Here is a 26291-nt window from a genome sequence, read left to right as displayed (position 1 = left end):
TTATCAGGGTATTTCTTTGGATTTTTTTTACTTCACAACAGATGAACAATTATGCTCTGGAAGTTTTCCAACGAAAAACACAGATAAAGTACAATTACTTGAGTAGAAAGTAAAAATACTTCACTACTGTCCGCCTCTACATAAATTCTACTTAGAAAATATAGGTTTAAGGGTAAAGTTAGGGACAGGTGTGGTGGTATTACCTCTCGGTAGTGAGAAGTGTTGAAAGTGAAAGTGGTTTGGATTGCTAATGTCACGTGATTTCAGCAGTTTGGCGGTTTGACACGCGATCTGAATCATGAATCGATTAATCAATTCATTAAACTTCAGGAACCGGTGTTTTGAAATCGGCCATCACTATATAAGTTGTTATTAAGTTTTTTTGCACACAAAAACTATTCTCGTGGCTTCATAAAACGATTGTAGAGCCACTGTAGTGAGATGGGCTTTGTAACGACAAAGCATTTGTTGTTACAAATACTTTTGTATTGTTTTTTTTGTTGTTTTTTTTACCTCAGAACCACGGTAGGTCTGTGTCATCAACAATCATTTTAACTGAAGAAAATATATGCAATATTTACTTCCAGAATCCTGTTGTGGCATCTTTTGCAACCCAAATTTTACACCCCTAAATGGCACATAACAAAATAAACTATGATTGGTCACTGTACTGTATGTATCTGTCAAAGTGGGCCGTTCTTGGCCAAAATAAGCTGCCAAGTGGACCAGACCTAATGCTGCTAGTCAGACGTCCGGCGACGCGTGTACTGCAGACCGCCCCATCCGTCCATGACCCCAAAACAACCCAAACCTCAAATAAAGCCCTGACCCAAGGGTGAGCATGCTATCTTTACCACCTCTTGCCTGGCGTTTACGCGGGGAAGGTCACTAGATAAAACAAGAGATTGCAGGGCTGTTGAAGAGGCTGGCCTCAGATGAAAGTAACTAGCAGGGATAAATATACTGAGGAGAGAGAGAGAGGTGGGGGATTACAGATGGACACGGAGACTAAGTTTAGCGTTCTGAGCTGCCAAAGTAGCCAGCTGGCCTTTGTGACGCTCCGTAACTCTGACACGCTGCCCACTGCGGGCAGTCTGTTACCAAACAGAAAGCCAACAACTTATAGTAGCACCTCAGACCTCACCCATGGTTTCAAAAGGTTTGTTTTGTAAAAATCTAAACCTTCTTACTGCGATTAACCTGATTTCACACCCACCTTAAGTGCTCTATACATCACACATCTATACATGATTCAATTTAAAGTTATCCAGCACTTTGTATACTGTTATATAAAAAATCTGAATTATATGAAAAAAACTTAAATTTAATGATAATATTGATATTTTATGATAATAATGAATAAATTAAGACAAAGTTTGTGCTAGAATCCACTCCTTTGTATCATTGAGCACATTTAAATGCACACCAGTAAGCTGATAACTCACAAATATCCGCTTAATGAAATAACCAGTTTTACCTGTTTACATGCAAACCAGTAAACGGACAACGCAAGTAAACCGCGTTTACATGACTTTATTAAAGGGGGGGTGAAACACTCAGTGTCAGTCAATCTCATGTCAATCTTGAGTACCTATAGAGTAGTATTGCATCCTTCATATCTCCGAAAAGTCTTTAGTTTTATTATATTTATAAAAGAAATATGGGCTGTACCGAGTCTTTCCGGAAAAAAACCGAGCGGCTGGAGGCGTATCGAGTGGGCGGAGCTAATTTTTGCTTTGTAATTGGGATGGGTATTGTGTGGAAAGAGGGAATGGTTTGCATAAACAGGGGAGTGTCATTATGTGCATTAAGATTAGAGATACCAACAGCAGCAGTTAGAGCGATTCTGAGACATGTTCATGGTTCCCGTTGGCATTGTTTACAACAGTGAGATTAGATGAGGGATAAGTACAGCGAATGAGAGAGCTCTGAGACATTAAGTGGCGTGCAGCAGAGATCGCAAGTTCCCTTATCGAGGGAACTCGCACTGCGTCATCGTAGATGACACATCGGGGAACGCCCACGGCGTGACGCTGCTGAGTTATATCAAAAAAGTCCAATCTTGATTGGTGTTGCGTGATGACGTAACGAGTGACGGCATACCCGGAGGTATAAAGGGACGCCGGCACAAGCAAACGCAGCTTCCTGCTTTCAGCGGTCGCGCTCTGTGTTCTGTCTGTCCCGTAGGGCTTATTATATCAGTAGAGAATGGCGAGCGAGCAGTTCAGACGGTGTGTGCCTCCCTGTCCGCGCTTTATTTCGGGCACGGACACACACCAGCTCTGTGTGCAGTGTCTCGGCGTGCAGCACGCCCGGGCCGCTCTCGAGGGAGCGGCTTGCGGCGAATGTGATAAGCTGCCGCTGAGAGTACTGCGCTCGCGGCTGGCGGTCTTTGACGAGGCCGGTCAGCCTCGCGAGCCTCGCGGTTCTGGGCCCGCTGTTGCCGAGGCAGAGCGGCGCCGCAGGTCGTGGGGCTCGCAGCTGGATCTGTCAGCGGGATTAGGGAATGTTGAGGCATCTCTCTCTTCCTCTGACGATTCAGAGGATCTTCCGCCACGTGTGGAAGCCCGCGCTGCGGCTTCTTCCCGCGAGGCGGAGGATCAGGTGCTCATGCTGTCCGATTCCGAGGGATCGTTGACAATGAGCACCGAAGCAGGCGCAGTGGGGCAGTCGCCACCCCACTCGCAGGCTATGGAGGAGCTCGTGGAGGTCTTGACTCGCGCTGTGGCCAAGCTGAGTTTAGATTGGCCACAGGAGGAAGTGCACGTCCAGCCGCCAAGCAAGCTGGACGAGCGCTTCTTCAAGCGTCGAGCCCAGCCTCCACGCCGGGGTCTGCCGTTTTTCCCCGACCTGCACAGTGAGCTGTGCAGGGCGTGGGAGAAACCCTTCTCAGCACGTTTGACTACGCCCCCTGCGCTTGACTTCGCTAACGTGCTGGGGGTGTCTGAGAAGGGATATGTTGCGCTGCCGAGGGTAGAAGAGGCGCTCGCGGGCCACCTCTCTCCCGAGACAGCAGCTTCATTGAAGACCCCGGCATTGCCCTCGAAACCATGCCGAGAGACTTCGAAGCTGGTGGCGAGGGCATATAGTGCGGCTGGTCGCGCTGGTGGGTGCCTGCACACTCTTGAGGTTCTGCAGGCCTACCAAGCGGACTTGCTGAAGGAGCTCGATGAGGGCGAGGGTCCCTCTCCGGAGGATGTGACTGAGCTGAGGAAGGCAGCGGATTTGTCTCTTCGTGTCACCAAACAGGCGGCCCGTGATATCGGCCGCTCCATGGCGGGTTTGGTGTGCGCGGAGAGACATCTCTGGCTGAACCTGTCGGGGATCAGGGACAGAGACAGAGGCTGGTCCCCTTATCAGAGTATCTCGGCGCATGGTCATGCCTTCCGAATATCTCTGTGTGGGCCCTGCGCACTGTAGAACGGGGATACAGACTGCAGTTCAGAGTTCCCCCCCCGAAATTTGGGGGGATAGTCTGGACAGTGGTCGGTCCCGAGCAGGTGGGGGTAATGGGGCAGGAAGTACACTCTCTGCTGGAAAAAGGGGCGATAGAAAGGGTCCCCCCGCCAGAAAGGGAGGTCGGGTTCTACAGCCGGTACTTCATAGTCCCCAAGAAGGATGGGGGGTTGCGTCCAATATTAGATCTCAGGCTTCTGAATCGGTCTCTGAGGAGATACAGGTTCAGGATGCTAACCATTCCTGTTATCGTGAGTCAGATCCAGTTCGAGGACTGGTTCGTCACGATAGATCTAAAGGACGCTTACTTCCATATTTCCATCCTTCCCAGTCACAGGAAGTTCCTGAGGTTCGCTTTCGGGGGCGAAGCGTTCCAATATCGGGTCCTTCCCTTTGGCCTAGCCTTGTCACCTCGCACCTTCACAAAATGCATGGATGCAGCCCTGGCTCCGCTAAGACTCCAGGGCATCCGGGTACTGAATTATATCGACGACTGGTTGATCATGGCCAGGTCGTACGATATGGCAGTTCAGCATCGAGATGCTGTTCTAGCACACATGAGGTGTTTGGGGTTGAGACTCAACGCGAAAAAGAGCGCGTTGACGCCCTCCCAGAGAATTACGTTCCTGGGAATAGTGTGGGACTCGGTAACGATGCGGGCACACATGTCACCCGCACGTATCGAGACCATACGGGCGGAGGTCTCAAGTATAAGGTTGGGCCACAGCATCACTGTCAAACAGTTCCAGAGACTGGTGGGTCTCATGGCAGCAGCGTTCAGTGTGATTCCGCTCGGTCTGCTCCACATGAGACCGCTACAGTGGTGGCTGAGAACCAAGGGGTTTTCTCCGAAGGGGAATCCCTTCCGTATGATCAGGGTAACGCGCAAATGCATTCGTTCCCTGGTTATATGGAAGAAACCTTGGTTTCTGTCCCTGGGGCTAGTATTGGGAGCATCGTGTTGCCGGAAAACCGTTTCAACAGATGCATCCCTTACTGGTTGGGGCGCGGTCATGGAAGGCCGAGGGGCGAGAGGTCCTTGGACAGCCCAGCATGCTTCATGGCACATCAACTGCCTAGAGATGCTGGCTGTCTGGAAAGCTCTGAGGAGTTTTCTCGAGGACCTTCGCGGCCACCATGTCCTGATACGATCCGACAACACTGCCGTGGTATCGTATCTAAATCATCAGGGGGGTCTGAGATCGCGCCCTCTGTACAGACTGGCGCATCAGGTCCTCCTGTGGTCCCACGGGAAACTGTCTTCTCTCAGGGCAGTTTATATCCCGGGGGACCAGAACCAGGGAGCAGACATCCTGTCAAGGCAGGGGCTGAGGCCCGGGGAGTGGCGTCTCCATCCAGAGGTGGTGGAGGCCATATGCGAGAGGTTTGGCCAAATGGAAGTGGATTTGTTTGCGTCTCGAGAGACGACCCACTGTCCACTTTGGTTCTCCCTCAGGCATCCGGCTCCGTTGGGCCTGGATGCCATGTCACAGGCGTGGCCGAGGCTGCGTCTGTACGCATTTCCCCCGATTGCTCTGCTCCCGGGAGTTCTGGAGCGGGTTCGCCGGGAAGGCATTCGCCTGCTTCTGATAGCACCCCGGTGGCCGACCAGGGTATGGTTCTCCGACATTATGGACCTGCTAGACGACCTTCCATGGCAGATTCCTCTGAGAAGGGATCTGTTGACTCAGGCGGGGGGCTCGATATTTCACCCCCAGCCAGAGTTATGGAACCTGTGGGCTTGGCCCCTGAGGGGGCAGAGCTCATAGAAGAAGGGCTGTCAGCAGGTGTCGTGGAGACTATACTCAGCTCCAGGGCTCCTTCCACCAGGAAGCTGTACAACTTGAAGTGGAGAGTGTTCTCCATATGGTGTAGAGACCGTGAAGTAGACCCAGTGAACTGCGCTGTGGCTTCAGTACTGGAGTTTCTGCAAGATCGGTTTTCCGCCGGGCTTACCCCGTCCACACTTAAGGTGTATGTGGCAGCGATAGGAGCTTTCCACGCACCATTAGGTGAAGGACCTCTGGGGAGGCACCATCTGGTTGTACGGTTCCTCCGAGGAGCGCGGAGGATGAGACCTGTGGCTCGTTCTAGGATCCCTGCGTGGGATCTGGCAGTGGTTCTCGAAGGGTTGGTTGAGGCCCCCTTCGAACCGCTGGAGTTGGCTGAGGCCAAGAACCTCACGCTTAAGGTAGCTTTTCTCTTAGCCATCACCTCTCTGAGGAGGGTGGGGGACCTTCAGGCATTGGCAGTCACACCCAATTGCTTGGAGTTTGCCCCAGGCAACGTGAAAGCTATCTTGCGGCCGACCCCGGGATACGTCCCCAAGGTACCGTCTAATGCGGTACGGTCGGTGGTTCTCCAGGCTTTTCATCCCCCGCCTCATGTGACGGCAGATGAGGGCAGGCTTCACCTCCTCTGCCCGGTGCGGGCATTGAGGATTTATTTGGAGAGGTCTGCCCAGTGGAGGAAGTCAGACCAGTTGTTAGTGTGCTTTGGTCCACCTAGGAAAGGGCTGCCTGCAGCAAAACAGACAATTAGTAACTGGATTGTCCAGGCAATAGCCACGGCCTATCAGGTGCGCAACTTGCCTTCACCTATAGCCGTGAGGGCTCATTCTACCAGGGGCATGGCCTCCTCGGTAGCCCTCCTTTCCGGAGCTTCTTTGCAAGAGATTTGCAAGGCGGCTGGGTGGGCCACACCGCATACCTTCGTGAGGTATTATAGTCTGCACCTCCCGGCGACGCCAGGCGCTAGGGTGCTCGCCCCCTGATTATGCACTCCGGTTCATGTCATGGGGTGCAAGATAGGCGAGGACTAGTGGGTACTCGTTCCCCGATGTGTCATCTACTATGACGCAGTGCGAGTTCCCTCGATAAGGGAACGTCTCGGGTTATGAATATAACCCATGTTCCCTGAGAGGGAACGAGACACTGCGTCTCGTAGCCCCGCCTATCTACAGAGCGGCCCGCTTCATAGCAGTAAGCTGCGTTTGCTTGTGCCGGCGTCCCTTTATACCTCCGGGTATGCCGTCACTCGTTACGTCATCACGCAACACCAATCAAGATTGGACTTTTTTGATATAACTCAGCAGCGTCACGCCGTGGGCGTTCCCCGATGTGTCATCTACGATGACGCAGTGTCTCGTTCCCTCTCAGGGAACATGGGTTATATTCATAACCCGAGACGTTTTTCAGCTCTTCAAATCAGCATTCAGTGAGAAATGAAAATAAATGTTATTCTGTATGACGAAATATTTTGCAAACGTGATAATAAAACTATATTTGTCCAAATATGCACGCTGTTTGGAAACAACGCGCCGACGTGATAAGACTAAGAGAACATGAACCACTCAGGAACATGAGCAATGCGATAGAGGTGTAATGCTGCCTTCAGGTGCTCTCGGGATTATCGTATACGAGTTTCCTGAGGTAAAAACTGCACATGAACGCTCTCACATTTTAAAACTTGAATTGCAATGATTTCGTAGTCACGACTTCAGAAGTCGGAATGATACAATTTCCGATGGCACGTGAAGGCAGCGTAATTCTAGATCGGTAAAAGCAAAGGGGTTTGAGGTTTCACAGTCTTGACCGCGCATCTGAAGCACAGAGCGACGCGCGCTCGGTTACCGTGACGATCCGCACTGTCTGTCACTCCGCAGCTTAATCTATATTTATCCAAATATGCAGCACGCTGTTTCACTAAGAGCCCGAACACATGCGGTTTAGTGCATGTCTATGACCACAAATAAAACAAAAAGGTGGCTTTTGATTCTTGTTATTTCATCAAAAATATTGTTCATTAGCCTATAGATCGGTTATTTTGCACTCCTGACATAAATGAGATGGTCAACGCTTGCAGGTTCGGCGTGCGATTCCTCAAGTTAATTTTACTTTACCGAGCCTTTGGAAGCAAAGGCTTCCACAGACGGCGGCCGGTTACAGCTCGCTCGGCGCCCTTACGTTACTTCGTATCAGCACAACGCCTCACTTTCCTGTGACTGTCTCATGTATATTAACTAAATTATCTTGTATGCATACTACAGCGCAGGGATTGGACTGAATGAGCTTTATGTCATGAATATATATGGAGAATCGCTCGGGGCGGTCGACGTCAGCATGTGCCCAGCAGCCCATACATGGACCGAAAAGCACACGCTGACGTCAGATTCCGTGACGTTGCTCCGACTAAACTTTTCAAACCGGAAGACAGAAATCGCTCTGAAAAATGCAAAAAATAAATATGTTTCACTTATGAATTAGAATAATGAGTACCTTTAGTTTTTCAATGATGTGCAGCACATATCTGTTTATATCTCAAAAAAGGTGTTTTGGGGTTTCATGACCCTTTAAGTTTGGAAACTATGTTGTATTTATAATGTCACAATTGCTATTTATCTAACAGTTTAAATGTTAATTTCATACATAAAATATATAGACAGATTTCAGGAAGGGGTACCTTATAAAAGATTCATCATATTTGGGGGTCCTTGGCATCATAAAGTTTTAAAAAGATTTCCAAATTCTGCGTTTGTTGAATTTAGGATTGTTTACTTTATTGGAACACATTTTTAAACATTTTCCACCCCCTGGTTTTTGAGTTGTCAGCAGTTAAAAATGAGCCCATGTCTACATAAAATCCCAAATTAATTACATTAATTGTGATTAAAATGTAGTTTGAGCACTAATTGTTTGTCGAGTTCCAATTATGGATATCAGTACCTTTGTATATGCCAACAATGGTAGAAATGTAATTAATATCAAATATTATTACCGTTACACAGGAATGAGACTTTCATGGGGGACAATATCTGATTCACCAAAAAGATAAATTACATTCTCAAGATGAGTACATGCACAACACTCTAATAAGTTTAGAAAGTCCTAAAGTTAGAATTTTTTTGGCATTTGTTTTAATCCAAATTTTAAATCCTTCTCCGTCATTCATCCTACTATCACGCTGTAAAAATGCCCCGTCCTGCGCACAAAACCAGTCGTCTGTGGATCGAAACAGCCATGATGCTGCATGAAAGGATCATTTTAGGATGACGGGATACTCATTTATTCGACAGAAAGAAGAGCTCGGTCCACGCGCCATTACACTATTTCTACGTCATTGCACATGCGCAGTCCTTTTTAGTTTCGTTTTTCAATCCGAAGTCCTCTCGATCAGATTAGAGAAGGAATAAACCAGCGCTTAAAACCAAATTCGAAATATAATTCAGATTGAGCACATTATGAAATGTTTTCAGTCTGATTGAGCCATCATTTCGATCACTGATGGATTATTTGTTTGCATGTAAACGTAGACAATAGCAGACCACAACACAGCCTAAGTGAAGAATATAGTAGTTAAGAATCAAACTCAAACACTCACTCTGTCACTGCGATGGTTCGCACTCGTGTTTGGTGGACCCGCACCCCTGTGGGTACCCCTGTGATGGCCATCTGTGATGCTGGGCATGAAGCCCTGGCCAAAGGGGTCAGAGAAGCCCCTCATCATTTGCCGCATGCGCTCATGATGCACCTGGAATGGGTCGCTAAATAAGGAGATCAGACAAAAAAGGTGAAATGAATAAACAATAACATCATGCTTGTAATGTTGCTCTTTTATAATAAGCTGCCAATGGGGTAGGAAAAATAATCTTAATTCAAACAGAAAGCTATATTATTTTTCTTACCCCATTGGCAGATTATTTTGCTTATTTTAAGCAAAAACTCTCTTCATTTTGAGTTATTTTTTTAATGTAAGAATTTTTAGATATTTTGACTAGAAACAAGGCAAAAATACTAAGTAAGAAGAGCTTTTTTTGCAGTGTTGCTTTCTATGTGAGTCGTGACCCATTAATAGGTCTTGCTCTTTTGGAATGGGTCGTGCCAACTGGGGCCAGTTGCATAAACGTCTATGTTAAGACTGTGTCTAAGGAACTAGTTTGACCAACTAGATAAGACAAGAGGTAATCAGTCGTACAATTTTTCCAATTCAAATTAGACCAATCAACCTGTTTATGCAACTGACTTTAAAAATCCTTAAAGGAAAAAAATGATAGTGACTAACTTTTAACTAGTTTATGCAACCAGCCACTTGACGTGCTCCCATTGTCAAACACAATGACCCAAACTTCACAAGACATGAGAAAGACAATAAGACCCAATCCAACAGTGACTCTAACCAGTTAACTTTACTTAATGTCTTAGCTTAATTGTACAAATCTAGTAATCAGTATTATTCACATACTATGCCTTTTTTACTCAGAAAACCCAAGTTAAGATTGGGGGGGGGGGGGGGGGGACACACACACACTCAGTTTCAGTCAATCTCATGTCAATCTTGAGTACCTATAGAGTAGTATTGCATCCTTCATATCTCCAAAAAGTCTTTAGTTTTATTATATTTATAAAAGAAATATGGCCTGTACTGAGTCTTTCCGGAAAAAACTGAGCGCCTGGAGGCGTATCGAGTGGGCGGAGCTAAAGAATGACGAGCGCAAAGCGGTGACGTCCTCAAGCTTGGAGAAGCCCATCGCTATCGATCTCAGCTAATCGATATATGATCCAGAATCAGATTCGGAGGCTGAAATAAATTGAACAGGTGAAGCAGCAGCAGCAGGACGTCCGTCTCTGTGGTATGGACTGTATTTAGTGGCCTGTCAACATTTGTGTGTGTTTACTCGCAGTTTATGAGGACATGATTCGGTTTATGGACTATTGTATGCGACTAAACCTTAGCAGTAGCAAGCAAAACGGTTTTGCACGTCAGACTAGTGTAACGTTATACAGAGAACAGCAATGGAGTCTGTTAGCGCATTTGAATGACGAAGCACGCGATCGCGTCGTTTACTGATGTTTACTCACGCGACGATAGCCGACAGCACAGACATTTGAAGCAGTTTAACTCACCGGCTGCTTCCAAAGCAGCACCGAACCTTTATCGCTGGGACCGCTCCGTAAAAACACACTTCTTGGAGTGTGGAGATCCACTTTGAGACGCGACTGAAGCGATGTTGTGAAGCTTCCCGTCATTTCTGCGTTCAAATCGGTTCAAATGCAGCGCTGCCTTCCCAGAATGCTGTGCTGAAGCGTTGAAGTCGCTTGACGTCACCCACAGGAATAAAGTGGAGCGCGGCGCGGACTATAACGACAGAAGTGTTCACGGACGACTGGATCTGCAGCTGAGAGAGTGTTTATGGGCGTGCATTTCCTCTCTCGCTCTAGTCACTCGCGCGCGCCCTACCGGGAGAAGAGCCCGTACGGCCCATACAAGGACCTTCCGCTCTATTAACGTCAAGTAGACCCATACTCGAAAAAAAACTCTCTGAAACTTGTGAGAAACCGGAAGGAGTATTTTTGACACAGAAATACTCCATCAAACGTCCAACATTAGTTTTTGAAACTTTGTCTATGTTTAGGATGGGAATCCAAGTCTTTAACAGCGTAAAGCTCAGTATGCATGAAACAGCATTTCACCCCCCCCCCCCCCCCACCCCTTTAATTGATTGGTTTGAGTGTCATTTTTGTCAAGCAAACAAAAGCGCTCACACTTATGGTGATCAGCCCATAATACGCTCTCACAAGTTTATTTTTTAAAGGGATCCCCTGGTGTTGAGACTTGTATGGCTTAATATAACATAAATGATGTCTCTTACTGAATTATGTAGTAGAAAACCCATGAAAGATCTACGTTATTTAAAAAATCGATTTTATATTTGGACCATGGGCGGCGCCATTTTGTTTGCGTTCTAGGTTGATGACGTAGATTGGTTGAACTCCTCAATCAGCTGGCGTTACCCGTAGCTATTTTTACCACAACGCAACTCGAAAATTGTTTCAGAGTTAAACAAAACCAATGAATTGCTTTGTAATTGTACTTAAAACACACTCAAACATACATGTGCACACAAACTCACCTACACAAACAGATCGGCGGGCGGGCACACACACCTGACAGACTGCGCTGTCTCAATCGAGATGTTGGGCTGCTCAGTCTCCACGACAGGGGCTGAATCCGAAATCGACCCCCTATACCTTGAAATAGGGCATTATTTGAAGGGACGGCCATTTGTAGTGTTGTCCGACATCATAGGGACATGTTCGAGTGCAGTCATTCAGTCTCACGTTCACCGCAATAACGAGTGTACAGCCGATTTACAAACAGCTGTCCGACTTCACGCACCCAAACATACATGTGGACACAAACTCTCTCGCTCACACAGACTCACACACACCCCAACAGATCGGCGCGAACACACACACACACACACACACACATGTTGGTCTATGTGGTTTACAGGGACTCTCCATAGGCGTAATGACTTTTATACTGTACAAACCGTATTTCCTATCCCCTTACACTGCCCCTGCCCCTAAACCTACCCATCACAGGAAACATTCTGCATTTTTACTTTCTCAAAAAAACATCATTTAGTATGTGTGGCAAGGGGGGCGTGGTTCAGCGAGGTCTGCAGCGGGAGAGAGAGCCGCGGGACGAGCGGTAAGTGAGTGGGTTGGAAGCAGATTAATAACACCTGTCTCTCGTTCCAGTAATGAGCGCGGAGAGGGTACAAAACATCGGTGGAACCGGAGATCGAGGAGAGAGAGAGTCGGACTGTTGGTGCGAGAACACAGAGACTGAGTTTACCCGGAAGCCGGAAGTGCCGCGAACCGGAAGTTATTGTTGCTTATGAGTTTGACTGAGAACACACGAAGAAGTGTGTTATTGACATTGAGAAAGAGAAAATAAAGATACGCATCCACAGTCCAGCCGACCCCTGTGTCCTCTTCCTTCCTTACTATATCGAACTTGTTACACTGGTGCCGAAACCCGGAAAGGAAGTAGGACAGCGCCGCCGCCATGACAACGCCAACGCCCTCCGCCTCGCCGTTTGCGGACATCATCACCTCTCTCGCGGCCCTCCATCAGGAACAACATCAGTCCATGCTGGACCTGCGGGCAGACCAGGAGCGCCGCTTCGAGGCCATTGTCCGCGGCCAGCAAGAGGACCGCGAGAGGTTCCGGAGCTGGATCGACCGGGAGGTTCGCACCGAAGCCGCCGGGCTCGCCAGCGCACCGGTCCACGTGCCCCTACATAAGATGGGGCCACAGGACGATCCCGAGGCCTTTATAGACCTCTTTCAGAAGGCCGCGGAGGCCTGCGGGTGGCCCCGGGCACAGTGGCCGGTGCGCCTCATACCACTGCTTACTGGAGAAGCCCAGGCGGCCGCCCAACAACTGCCGGTGGCGAACCTCCTGGAGTATGAAGACCTGAAGAGGGCCATCATCCAGCGGGTCGGCCGGACCCCCGAACAACATCGCCAGAGATTCCGTTCGCTGGAGTGGGGCGAGGCCGGCCGACCCTTCGCGATGGCCCAACAGCTCCGGGACGCGTGCCGCAAATGGCTATTGGCCGGTGGAAGCGACGTGGACCACATCGTCGATCTGGTGGTACTGGAGCAGTTTATCGCTCGGCTACCCAAGAAGACCGCCGAGTGGGTCCAGTGCCACCGGCCCACGTCGCTGACGACGGCCATCAACCTGGCGGAGGACCACCTGGTGGCGTGCCCGGGGGTCGGCGAGCCCCTGTTAACCTCTCCCTCTCTCTCTCCCCCCTCTGTCTCTCCTTCTCGCCCTGTCCCTCTCCCTAGGTCCCGCCCTCCAGGGCCCCCTCGCATTCCCCCCAGAGGCCGGGGTGGAATGGGCCCAGGGCAGTACGGGAGTTCGAGGGCCCCGCCCAGGGGGGCGGGGCTGCTGGGGTCGGGCGGGGATAACGGATCCGGTTCCACCCCCCCTCCGCGCTCATTTTCCAACCCACTCCCCGCCGCAGGGGCGGCGGGCAGGCCTGGGCTGGCCTGCTGGCGGTGCGGCGACCCGGACCATTTTGTGGACCGATGTCCGATGATGGACATCGGGACAATGATCCGGGTCCCGGACTTCCAGCGGACCACCCCCGATCAAGCAGGAGAGTACCAAATTCCTGTGAGTATCAAGGGGGGTACATATCAGGCCTTGGTGGATTCAGGATGTAACCAAACCTCGATCCATCAAAGCCTGATGCAGCCGGGGGCATTGGATACAAGCCGCATGGTTAAGGTGCGGTGTGTGCACGGGGATGTGGTGGAATATCCGGTTGTCCCAGTCACGATACAGTTTAGGGAAAAAAAACATAGTGTTGAGGTGGCGGTTAGTCCCCACCTCCGGCATCCGCTAATTCTGGGGACGAATTGGCCCGCCTTTCCCGCGTTATTGGGGTCGTTATGCGCGAATGCCGCTTGGGAGAACAAGGCTAGGAACGGGGCGGTGCGAGTGCAGGTTGGCGAGACTGATACGGGGCCCTTGGGAACAGCTTCAGAGGAACCGAGCGGGGTCGAGAGACTGATTCTCTCGGACCGCGATGACTTCCCTCTGGAGCAGTCTCAAGATGAGACCCTAAAACATGCTTTTCAGCAGGTCCGCACTATCGACGGTCAGTCTCTCCAACCCGCATTGCCCGTCACGTATCCTTATTTTGCCATAATTAAGGATCGGTTGTATCGAGTGACCCAAGACGCTCAGACAAAAGTGGATACAACCCAGTTATTAGTACCAAAGAGCCGCCGGGAAATGCTTTTCCAGGCGGCTCACTCGAACCCGATGGCGGGCCACCTGGGGCAGGCGGCCACATTGAATCGCTTAATGACCTGATTTTTTTGGCCAGGCATTCATGACAATGTGCGCAGGTGGTGCGCGTCTTGCCCTGAATGTCAGTTGGTGAATCCACTGGCCGCCCCAAAAGCGCCATTGCGCCCCCTTCCATTAATGCAGGTCCCCTTCGAGAGAATTGCGATGGACCTCATCGGGCCATTAGAGCGATCCGCATGCGGACATCGTTTTGCGCTAGTCATCGTGGACTACGCAACACGATATCCGGAGGCAGTGGCTCTCCGCAACATCTCCGCGAAGAGTGTTGCGGACGCACTGTTTCGTCTAATCTCCCGAGTGGGGATTCCGAAAGAAATCCTCACTGATCAAGGCACGGCGTTTATGTCACGCACGTTGAGCGAACTCTACGGTTTATTGGGCATTAAATCCATTCGAACAAGTGTCTATCACCCACAAACGGACGGTTTGGTCGAACGGTTTAATCGCACGCTTAAATCCATGATCCGTAAGTTCGTGCAGGAAGACGCCAAAAATTGGGATCGGTGGTTAGAACCCCTCTTATTTGCCGTGCGGGAGGTTCCACAAGCCTCCACGGGGTTTTCCCCCTTTGAGCTTCTCTACGGACGGCAGCCCCGGGGGGTGCTGGACGTCCTACGAGAAACTTGGGAGGAGGGACCTTCTTTGGCCAAAAACGAAATTCAATATGTGCTGGACTTGCGAACAAAACTCCACACCTTGGGGCGGCTATCTAGGGAGAATTTGTTGCAAGCCCAGGACCGCCAAAGCCGGTCATATAACAGGGGTACGAGACTACGCAAATTCACACCGGGAGAGAAAGTGCTCGTATTACTCCCTACATCGAGCTCTAAATTAATGTCAAAGTGGCAGGGGCCGTTTGAGGTCGCACGACAGGTTGGAGACCTCGATTATGAAGTGATACGATCCGATAGGAACGGGGCACGTCAAATATACCACCTCAATCTCCTTAAGAAATGGAATGAGGTGGAATCAGTGTTGTTGGCGACGGTGATCGGGGGAGAGGATGATCTCGGGCCAGAGGCGAGCATCAAAGCACAATCGGTCGCGCTGGCCCCTGGGGGAGATCACCTCTCACCGTCCCAACTCACTGATTATCAAAACTGCAGGCGGAGTTCGCCGACGTGTGTTTTCGCCCCTACCGGGTCGTACCAACTTAATTCAGCACCATATCGAGACCGAGCCGGACGTGGTAGTTCGCAGCCGGCCGTATCGCTTGCCTGAACACAAGAAAAAAGTAGTTCAGGAAGAATTAGGGGCAATGCTCGATATGGGAGTAATAGAGGAGTCCAACAGTGACTGGGCGAGCCCGATCGTTTTGGTCCCTAAGACCGACGGCTCGGTCAGGTTCTGTGTGGACTACCGCAAGGTGAATGGAGTGTCGAAATTCGACGCATATCCAATGCCGCGGGTTGACGAGTTGCTTGATCGGCTGGGCACGGCTCGATTTTATTCGACATTGGACTTAACGAAGGGCTATTGGCAGATCCCCTTGTCTCCATTGTCCAAAGAAAAGACAGCTTTCACCACGCCGTTTGGATTGCACCAATTCGTCACGCTTCCCTTCGGCTTGTTCGGGGCGCCCGCTACCTTTCAGCGCCTCATGGACAGGATTTTGCGTCCCCATGCCGCATATGCTGCTGCCTATCTGGATGATATCGTGATTTACAGTCACGATTGGCAGCGGCATATGCAGCATGTCAGGGCGGTCTTGAGGTCGCTGAGGGGAGCGGGGCTCACGGCCAATCCGAAGAAGTGTGCAATTGGGCGGGTGGAGGTAAGGTATCTGGGCTTCCACTTGGGTCATGGACAGGTGCGTCCCCAAATTGATAAGACCGCCGCAATTGCAACCTGTCCGAGACCCAAGACCAAAAAGGAGGTAAGGCAGTTATTGGGGCTGGCGGGATATTATAGACGGTTTATACCAAATTATTCGGACCTCACCAGCCCTCTGACTGACCTTACTAGAAAGGGGCTACCAGATACGGTCCAATGGACGGAGCCGTGCCAGCAGGCCTTCACCCAAGTTAAGGCTGCTCTATGTGGCGGGCCGCTTTTACACTCCCCTGACTTTTCTCTCCCTTTTCTGTTGCAGACTGACGCATCGGACAGGGGGTTGGGCGCAGTCCTGGCCCAGGAGGTGGAGGGGGGAGAGCGGCCGGTGCTGTACATTAGCCGTAAGCTCTCAAAGAGAGAGGCTAAGTACAGCACCATCGAAAAGGAGTGCCTTGCCATCAGGTGGGCCGTTCTCACCCTCCGCTACTACCTTCTGGGGCGGGAGTTCACCCTCTGTTCGGACCACGCTCCTCTCCAATGGCTCCACCGCATGAAGGATACCAACGCGCGGATCACCCGTTGGTATCTAGCTCTTCAGCCTTTTAAGTTCCAGGTGGTCCACAGGCCGGGTGCTCAGATGGCTGTGGCCGACTTCCTCTCCAGAAATGGGGGGGGAGGGGGCTGCAGGCCGGACGGCTCCCCGGCCTGAGTCGGGCGGTGGGGGTATGTGGCAAGGGGGGCGTGGTTCAGCGAGGTCTGCAGCGGGAGAGAGAGCCGCGGGACGAGCGGTAAGTGAGTGGGTTGGAAGCAGATTAATAACACCTGTCTCTCGTTCCAGTAATGAGCGCGGAGAGGGTACAAAACATCGGTGGAACCGGAGATCGAGGAGAGAGAGAGTCGGACTGTTGGTGCGAGAACACAGAGACTGAGTTTACCCGGAAGCCGGAAGTGCCGCGAACCGGAAGTTATTGTTGCTTATGAGATTGACTGAGAACACACGAAGAAGTGTGTTATTGACATTGAGAAAGAGAAAATAAAGATACGCATCAACAGTCCAGCCGACCCCTGTGTCCTCTTCCTTCCTTACTATATCGAACTTGTTACAGTATGTTTTTAAGGCCATTTGAATTATGAGGACATTTGATATGTCCTCATAAACCACATTTATAGAGTAATACCAGTGTTATACCCATGTAGTTATACAAATTTGTGTCCTCATAAACCACATAAACAGGCTCACACACACACACACACACACACACACATATGAGGCGCGAACAGATCGGCGCGAACACACACGCACTGCGTGCGCGCATACATCACTAATCCCTGTGTTGATATCATAGATAGACTGTTGATATGCAGTAGATTAACTGTAATGCCTAATGTTTCCAGCAGAGGGAAATATCTAGGTAGGATGATGGGATAAGTTAACGTGAGGAAGAGAGGCAGGATGTTTTGGTGATGATGCATGGGATTGGTTTGTGCATTAAAGTTTGAGCACGCTCAGTGAATTAACCTCAATCTTTAAACTTTCACTTTTAAGACACAAATTACTTTCGCTACTTTTGTTCACTAATACAACTTGAAGGAGTGAATGAAGACGATCGAGTGCGTGAAGTCGGACAGCTGTTTGTAAATCGGCTGTACACTCGTTATTGCGGTGAACGTGAGACTGAATGACTGCACTCGAACATGTCCCTATGGTGTCGGACAACACTACAAATGGCCGTCCCTTCAAATAATGCCCTATTTCAGGGTATAGGGGGTCGATTTCAGATTCAGCCCCTGTCGTGGAGACTGAGCAGCCCAACATCTCGATTGAGACACAACGCAGTCTGTCAGGTGTGTGTGCCCGCCCGCCGATCTGTTTGTGTAGGTGAGTTTGTGTGCACATGTATGTTTGAGTGTGTTTTAAGTACAATTACAAAGCAATTCATTGGTTTTGTTTAACTCTGAAACAATTTTCGAGTTGCGTTGTGGTAAAAATAGCTACGGGTAACGCCAGCTGATTGAGGAGTTCAACCAATCTACGTCATCAACCTAGAACGCAAACAAAATGGCGCCGCCCATGGTCCAAATATAAAATCGATTTTTTAAATAACGTAGATCTTTCATGGGTTTTCTACTACATAATTCAGTAAGAGACATCATTTATGTTATATTAAGCCATACAAGTCTCAACACCAGGGGATCCCTTTAACCGTTTGCCAGGAGTAAATTTTTTTACATGTGGTTTAAACAACCAGATAGGCTACATTTACATTTGTCCGGTTTCGTCTGAAATGCTTTCATCCTTCTGAATTGGTTTGTTTAGTGATCGGAATTAAATAGGCTACGTCTCGAAAGAATCTCGGGCCTACTCCTGGTCATTTCTCAATCAGATAAATACCTGGTCAGAGAAAACAAATGAAGGAACCATTTGTAAAAAGGCCATAACTCTAGCAGCTGCACTGAAAAAAACGTGCGCTGCTGCTGGCGCGGACTCTGAACCTATGCTCTGAACACTGTGCGCTAGCTATTATGGTCTCATGTTGTTTCCACCAGCACAGCACATCTCCTTGTTCCTTTTAATTAATAAAATAAGTATAAAACGAAGGAGAAGCCTAAAAAGCTCGAAGCCCGAAGCGTTTCGAAGCCCACGTTTTAGGTCAGGCGTGAAAATTGGCCCGAAGCCCGGCCCTAGGGGCCCTAAAAAAGTAGGGGCCCGTCGGGCTCGGGCATAAATGCAATGCTTCCCTTCATGTCGTATAATGAGTTGATATAATCACTTTTATATTTGTGACAATAACTTTCAGTTGATCATGCTTGAGTCACACACAGACTTCAACATTTAGCAAAACACAACAGTATTAGCGATACTAAGTCAAGATTAAATCTAAAGTAAATTATGAAGTACTCTACAGTTCTGTGTAATTGGAGCTCCTGTGTATGTGAACTATACTAAGCATTTGTTAGCACAACATACTAATCCTATTTCAATTTACTTTCTTTTTTTTAAGGCAATCATGCTTGCATGCTTTTTTTTAAAAAGTCAAACAAATTACATTTGACATAAAATACAGCTTTACATGCAGTGAGGATAAACAAACTGTTTCCCATTTAGACTGTGTCATGCTTATCATATTCCAAACTGTTGGGCCAATGTAGTTTACGAGACTTTAATGTTAGATTTCAAAGACCTGTTTTGTACGAGACAGTTGCAGTGCACCGCATGCGTTGAGAACGGAAGGGCCTACCTTGAGGAGCTATTCCAGAACAGAAAGAAGACAGACAAGACACTTCATTACACTTTCTATTTTCACAGTATTACAGCATGAAGCACATCTCATATACAGTGACTTCACAAAGAAGACTTCTGACAGACCAAAACTAAACACACTCATGCATGAAAGGACATAGGAAAAGGTGTTCGTTAGACTTCATTTTAAGGTGTCCTTTTTACTTTTAAGTACTGAGTAATATTCATTTACAACATGTACCTATGGGTTTAGTTTAGGGTTAGTTGCATGTAAATATGCAGTTATTATTAGTTAGTACTATAATCCTGGGACCCATGAATAGACTTTTTGTTTCTTTCTTAGAGTTGATTTTATATTTAAGAGAAAAATTGTGAATTTTTGACACCATGTCACAGTTTTAAGTCTGGACATCCTGTAACGAGACGGACAACAACTTCTCCTTGGTCTTTAAAAAATGCCTGATATTAATTTAGTGAGCAAATGTAGCACTATTGAATGTATGTAGATAATATTTTGTAATTATCATTTAAATCAGACTACTTTTAATATTTTCAACAAAAAAAGTCATGTTTGTCAGGCATTCTGGGAGACACAACTACTGAATGGGGAAAGAAATAACATATCAATATTCCTATAAAATATTAGATATTATTATGAAAATGCTGCCAATTATTACTCCCATTATTAGTTTTTTTCATTACATATTGTTTCAAAAACACATTAATAAACATTGCATTGTATAGGCCTACGTTTATTGCATTTTACCAACATATTGCATGACGTAAAATGGTAAACCAAATCATTCCATTATATCTTTCATAACATAGTTGATCATCTTAGTCAAAGTTAGTTTGAAAAAAAATTCTGAAACCTAAAAATTAATTGTTGAATGAAAGAGTAAAATATCCCATGGTTTTAGCTTACCGGTCTATATGTGGTTTCATGTTGTTGTTCTTTTAACAACTGAGACCTGATACAGTGTCCACTAACATATGAACAAAATATATTTTCAAAAATGTATATTTTCCCTTTGTTTCTTATACTCTAAACCGAGGCTTTTCAAACTTTTAGATGCCGGACACATTATTACTGCAATATTATATTCAGTTTTAATTTAAGCTTTTCCACATAATTTGAATTTTAATCTCATTTATTTATTTATTTGCACTTTACATTTTTATTGTTATTTACCATTCAATTCAATCATTATTTTAATCTTATTTATTTATTTATTTAAATGTTTAATGGTTCTCTTTTCCATGCCCCCCCCCCCCCCCCGGACCCCAGTTTAAACATAAACATAATGACATGAAGAAATACTAAATTCAAGTATTTGTAAGTATTGTAAATAAGTATTTTCACTTTTTTCAGGTTCTCGTGAGGCTGTAGTAACTAAAATGTTACGTGTATCAAGGAAACTGTGGCTGAAAGACAAACCGATTGAAGAAAAAAATCAGTTATTTGTTGCACTAATATGTTGCTTAGAGCAAACAGTGCAAACGACAGGCTACCGGTCACCGGACAGAGCGTCCTTTAATCCTTAACGCCACTTCAATATACCCAGCACTAATAATGAAATAATGCAATTGAGATTAAATGAGGACTCACTGAACCTAATTTACAAGTAAGGCTACCTCATAATTTGCTTATTTCGAAATTATTCTAAAACTAAGTGTAAAATAATTGTATGGTTATATTAGGCTATCACATTTTAAAAATAAATAAAAGCAGCAACATCTTGAATATACAAGTGCATTCTAAGACTCACGCAAAGAAAGGGTCTTCTTCAAACTGTCCGAGGAGACTGTTGAACATGTCGACGGATAAACGGAGGAGCTGGAGAAGGAGGAGAAGAGGACGCGCTCGCGGTTACTATCGAAACTCCTCGCGCTGCGGAGGCGGAGAGGGGCGCACATGACCAACTTTGAGCGTTGCAATTGGCTGAATATTGAAGCATTGGCCCCGCCTCTCACAACCCCCGTATGTAGTGTGTGTGTCGTCATGGCAACTCTTATTTTCTGGAAGCATCCCCATCATGTTTATTCCCACATGTGTTCACTGCCATATGTGTACAGTTTTATCATTGTTACATATTGCATTATACCTAAACGTGGATGGCTAATATCGGTCATCAGAGTAACTGAAATACTGTAACCTTGATCTGTTAAGTAACCGTTCATTCATGTAACTTTATGACATTAATATCTCTACAGAGCCACAGTAAAGCAATGCACCGAGTGTCCTGCAGATGTAGAGCAGCAGGTGTATGTGTGTGTGTGTGTGTGTGTGTGTGTGTGTGTGTGTGTGTGTGTGTGTGTGTGAGGACATCCAGCAGGCCAGAGAGAGACCCGATACTCCGGCATGAGGCCACTCATTCCCTCAGAGAACAGACAAGCTTTCTCTCATCTCTGTCAATAACATACCAGACCTTTACACTCAGACATGCAGTGTGTGTGTGTGTGGGAAATATTAGGACACAAATGTGTATAATGCCATGGGTATGACAGGTATTACAAGGAGAGGGTGAAATATGGCCATGTCCCCACTTTTCAAAAGGCTTATAAATCACACAGGAGGAGTTTATTTTAGAAAGTAAAAATGCAGAATGTTTCCTGTGATGGGTAGGTTTAGGGGCAGTGTGTGTGCGTGTGTGTGTGTGTGTGTGTGTGTGTGTGTGATTAGTCTGCATGCTGCATACATGACCCACGTACAAAACAAAGGCACTCATATTGTGTGCTGTAATTCGATGCCAGCTCTGTATGATCTTTGTTTTTGGGGACTGATTGATTTAATTCATTATTGAGCTGGACAGACTCTCTCCACAGTAGCATGTATTCTAACAGGAGAGCATGGTTTCAGCAAAAACATGTAGGACACTCTTTCTAGCACCTTCAGCACACACAGGTTCACGGTGTAGTGTTCAGGGGAACGAGGCCATCTAGTGACTCTAATCTGAACTCCATGAAAAAAAACAGAGACTGTGCCAACGATACTCCTTTATGTGTTAGTGCACCAGGACAGAGATCTATCACACACACCCAGTGCAATGTGACACCAGGCAAGTGTGTTCTACTAGTTTCAGCTCAACACAGATCTCATTTTCACATCCAGCTCACAGTGTTTAAATATCCAATGCACTTTCTCATCTGTTCACCCATCAGAGAGAGAGAGAGAGTCAGTGTGAGTGTGTGTGTGTGTTCCCCCATGGGCGTCTGGTCTAAACCAGGAGTGTTCAGGAGCATAATGTTCGAGCGGTGATATTGTGAGGAACTGAAAACCACTGACCATTGGGAATATCTAACAGTATTGTACTGTATTTCCATAAAGCAGTAATATACTGTATCTTTTACAGCACATCTGTAAATATACAGCACTTTTCTATTTTTAATTCGTAATACAGTATCACACTGTAAAAACATTGCATTGTGGGATTTATTTCGTTAGTGCTCATTTCAGATCAGATGCGACAGAACAAACAGCAAACTCGTCTTGTCAGCGCCACTCAACTTCACAGAATCATTATTCATGCTATCATGTTAAAACACTGCAACGTGAATTTGTGAGCAGTTTTTAAGCTTTCTGTGCTTCGGTTGATTCATTTCGCGTTTCAAAACATTACGTTAACTAGTTGCCTGTGACGCATCAGAAAGGGAGGACTAGAGGTACGTTCACACCGAACGCGAATAGAGCGTCTGGAGCGAATGATTTCCATGTTAAGTCAACGGAAAGGCGCGTTGACGCACGTCTGGAGGTCCTGCGGCGCAATAGACGCGTTTCGTGCGGCGTGATGGACGCGATTCCGCCTCATTCGCGCGTCCTGTTCGCGGAGAACGTGAATTTGAAGCGAATTGAGTGTCTTGCGCAAGTGGTGCTTTTTGTGCATTCACGCGTTTGAAGCCAATTCGCGTCTACGCCCGAGTTGAAAAATTTGAACTTTGGCGTCAATTCGCGCCACGTTAACCAATGAGGAGCCTGCTTGCTGCTGTCACCTGGTAAAGTGACGTGATGAGAAACCCTGCATATAATTAAAAAAATACTTTTATTTAGTTACTAATAAAGACAGTGTGCCATTTAGTGACAAAATAACAGTATTTTTAATTATATGCAGGGTTTCTCATCACGTCACTTTACCACGTTTTCGTGCCGCGCCGCAGGACCTCCAGGCGTGCATCAACCGCCTTTCCATTGACTTAACATGGAAATCATTCGCTCCGCACTCTATTTGCGTTCGGTGTGTACGTACCTTTACACGAAGATGGAGCGGCGGAAGAATTTGTCATCTGTAGAAGAGGATGAGGAGTTTAGAGTTTAAGAAGATGTAAATTTGTTCGACTCAGTATTGATACGGTAAGCCAAATATTTTGCGTTCGCATTTTGACATTGTTTACATGAATGTTAACACAGAAATACTCCATCAAACGTCCAACATTAGTTTTTGCAACTTTGTCTATGTTTAGGATGGGAATCCAAGTCTTTAACAGTGTAAAGCTCAGTATGCATGAAACAGCATTTCACCCCCCCCCCCCCCCCCCCTTTAATGTTTATTATTAGTATTATTATTTATTTATTTCATTTTTCATTTACAGGTCAATCTCTAAGCAACCAGCGCTGGATGTTAAGTTTGGAAGGTCAAGTTGTTTGTGAAGGAGCACAACGTGCAGTACCAGGAAGAAGCACCATTCACCCTTGAGGTTAGTTTGTTTAGAGTTTGTTCAGAGGTTAGTCATTAGCATTTTTGCCATTAATATATTTTAGACTGAGTTGTCACTAACCTTTTTTAGCATTTTTTAAGGACTTCATTTTTTGTTCACAAACATTTTGTAAAGCTGACTACAGGAATGAACAACACTCGCCTTATTCACCTGACGGCCATTTTGAAAACTCTAACGCCGTTGTGGGGTACACAAACCCGGAAGCTGGACTCCGATACAGTACTAATCAGTAGCAGCATTCTGTGTCACTGCACTTTCTGCCTGCTGTGTGTAACAAAATCATGTAATGCATCACTGATAATATGTTTATGTATAGTTTTCATTTGTTAATGTTTTTTAATTTTCCTCCTAATGTAATTTCTAATGTTCTGCCCTTTTCTGGTACGTTTTTCCATACTTACAATATACAAGCAGGCCATTTGTATTCCTCCATACCAATAAATGTACATAGTTACCATTTACAAACCTAGACCAGTGTGCCTATCAATGTTTTTGAATGACTTATTTCTTTCTGATGTTCTGACCAGTTGTCAAGTGATGAAAGACATCATCCATGTGTAATAAAATTGTACTTTATTAAGATAAATGGACATTTTATTTTACATATATGAAGATCCAGTAGCTTATACATACACATATCTCCCACATGTAAATCAACTGTATCAACTATAATACTGATCTGCCCACGTTGACACTATATGATAGATTAAAATAAGCTGATAACATCACCGTTTTCTCCAGAATGATTACAGCCGAATCAAATTGTGTTGCAATATTGTCCTGTTAACACCGTGAAGCTGCTTTGGATCAATCGGTATTGTAACAGCGCTGAATAAAGCTGACTTGACATGTCCCAGTCTTGCTAGTGCTCGAGTCTTTTGAACTTCGTCTGTAGTAAAATGCAGAAATTACGACCAGGATCCCTTCTGATATTTTTTTAATCCACTCTCCATGTAATCCCTTATCCTCCGGAAAACGGTGAAAGGTTTGTCCTCTGTTGGATTTTTTCCTGAGTGACGAAGTGCAGTGACACAGAATGCTGCTACTGATTAGTACTGTATCGGAGTCCAGCTTCCGGGTTTGTGTACCCCACAACGGCGTTAGAGTTTTCAAAATGGCCGCCAGGTGAATAAGGCGAATGGCCCTGGTTTCAGACAGGGTTTAGTTTAAAGGGATATTTTTTAAATCCACCCATGATTTACTCACCTTTAAGCCATCCTAGATTTATATGACTTTTAGAAGAAAAAAATCACAGTTAAATTAAATAATATCCTGGCAAATCCAAGCTTTATAATAGCAGTGAATGGCTGGTTCAAAGTTGACACTGCCATTGTGCTTGTAAGATCCAGAATATTATTTAAATTGAACTCTGATTGTATTCATCTAAAAGAAGTCATATACATGTCTTGAGGGTGAGTAAATCATGGTCGCATTTTCAGTTTTGACTGACCTATTATTTTTTGCCAGGTGTAGGCTTCAGTAAAATTAGGGTATTTAAGCAGCTTCAAAAAGATTTCAGTTAAGACAGCTCAAACACGCATTTTAAATGATGTTTAACATTATCATGCAGTCATAATCACACTGCAAGGCTTGCAAATGAGTTAAAGTATTGAAGTCATAAGGGTTTGGACTGGATTATGGCAATGTGCAGCATTTGTATGTGGCTGCATTTCCACTGATACTCAGATTGGACCTAATATAGGAACTGATGAGGGGATGATGAGGGGATAATCACAACATCCAACATTGCATCTTTCTGTAACAATTGTTTATTTTTCTTCTGTTTTTTTAGATGCTTTCTTGACATCAATCCAGAACATGGATCAAAAACAAAGAAAGGAAAAGTAACTTCAAAGAAAACTGGCCAAGTTGTGCAAAAAAAGAACACCACTATAAAACCCACAGGTTTCCTCACTTCTGCGAAAACTTGCAGTTCCCTTTCGAAAGGGAACTCGAGCTGCGTCAGCTGACGCTACGGGGGAACGCCTTCAGCGTGACAGGTGTCTGAAATTGCTATCAAATCACAATCCTAGAGACCTTCGGCAGCTGGTGATGTCATCACCGTGCGACCAGGAAGTATAAAAAGGGCACCGTGCCAACATGACGCTATCCTTTCGTCTTCAGGGACTGTTCTGTCTGGTTCGCTAGAAAGTCTGTCTAAATCAGTTAAAATGAAATGCACACGTAAGACCAAGTAAGACACGTATAGGAAATGCGCTGATCCGTGTCCCAGGTTTCTCACGCCTGAGGACACGCACACCCTTTGTGTGCTCTGCCTGGGGGAAGAGCACGCGCGGGAGGTTCTCAAGGGGGCCTCCTGCGCAAACTGCGAGCGTTTTCCGCTGAAGACGCTCCGCTCTCGCTTGGCCTTCTTCTCGAGGGAAGAAGAGCCAGCATCTGGGAGCGGTCCCGCTCATGCCGAGGCTGAGCG

The 26291-nt window shown here is 46.6% G+C and overlaps 1 protein-coding gene across 4 annotated transcripts in view; it reads right to left on the bottom strand.

Moving 5' to 3' along the window:
* Positions 1-21057, bottom strand: part of mlf1 (myeloid leukemia factor 1) — a 37257-nt gene extending 16200 nt beyond the window's left edge. For 3 of the 4 annotated variants that reach the window (XM_067449914.1, XM_067449915.1, XM_067449917.1), the window contains exons 1-2: positions 20917-21057; positions 8836-8998 (exon numbers count right to left, since the gene is read on the bottom strand). In XM_067449914.1, coding sequence (XP_067306015.1) covers positions 8836-8998; positions 20917-20963 — 210 coding nt within the window. In that variant the 5' untranslated portion in view covers positions 20964-21057. Of the gene's footprint in view, positions 1-8835; positions 8999-19088; positions 19155-20916 lie in introns of all 4 variants that reach the window. The other variant, XM_067449916.1, reaches the window with a different exon arrangement.
* Positions 21058-26291: the final 5234 nt, after the last annotated feature.

This window comes from Pseudorasbora parva, chromosome 8, assembly GCF_024679245.1.
Source record: "Pseudorasbora parva isolate DD20220531a chromosome 8, ASM2467924v1, whole genome shotgun sequence".
Classification (NCBI taxonomy): Eukaryota; Metazoa; Chordata; class Actinopteri; order Cypriniformes; family Gobionidae; genus Pseudorasbora; species Pseudorasbora parva.
Note: the sequence above shows the minus strand (reverse complement) of the source record. Positions and strands in the feature narration are given on the sequence as shown.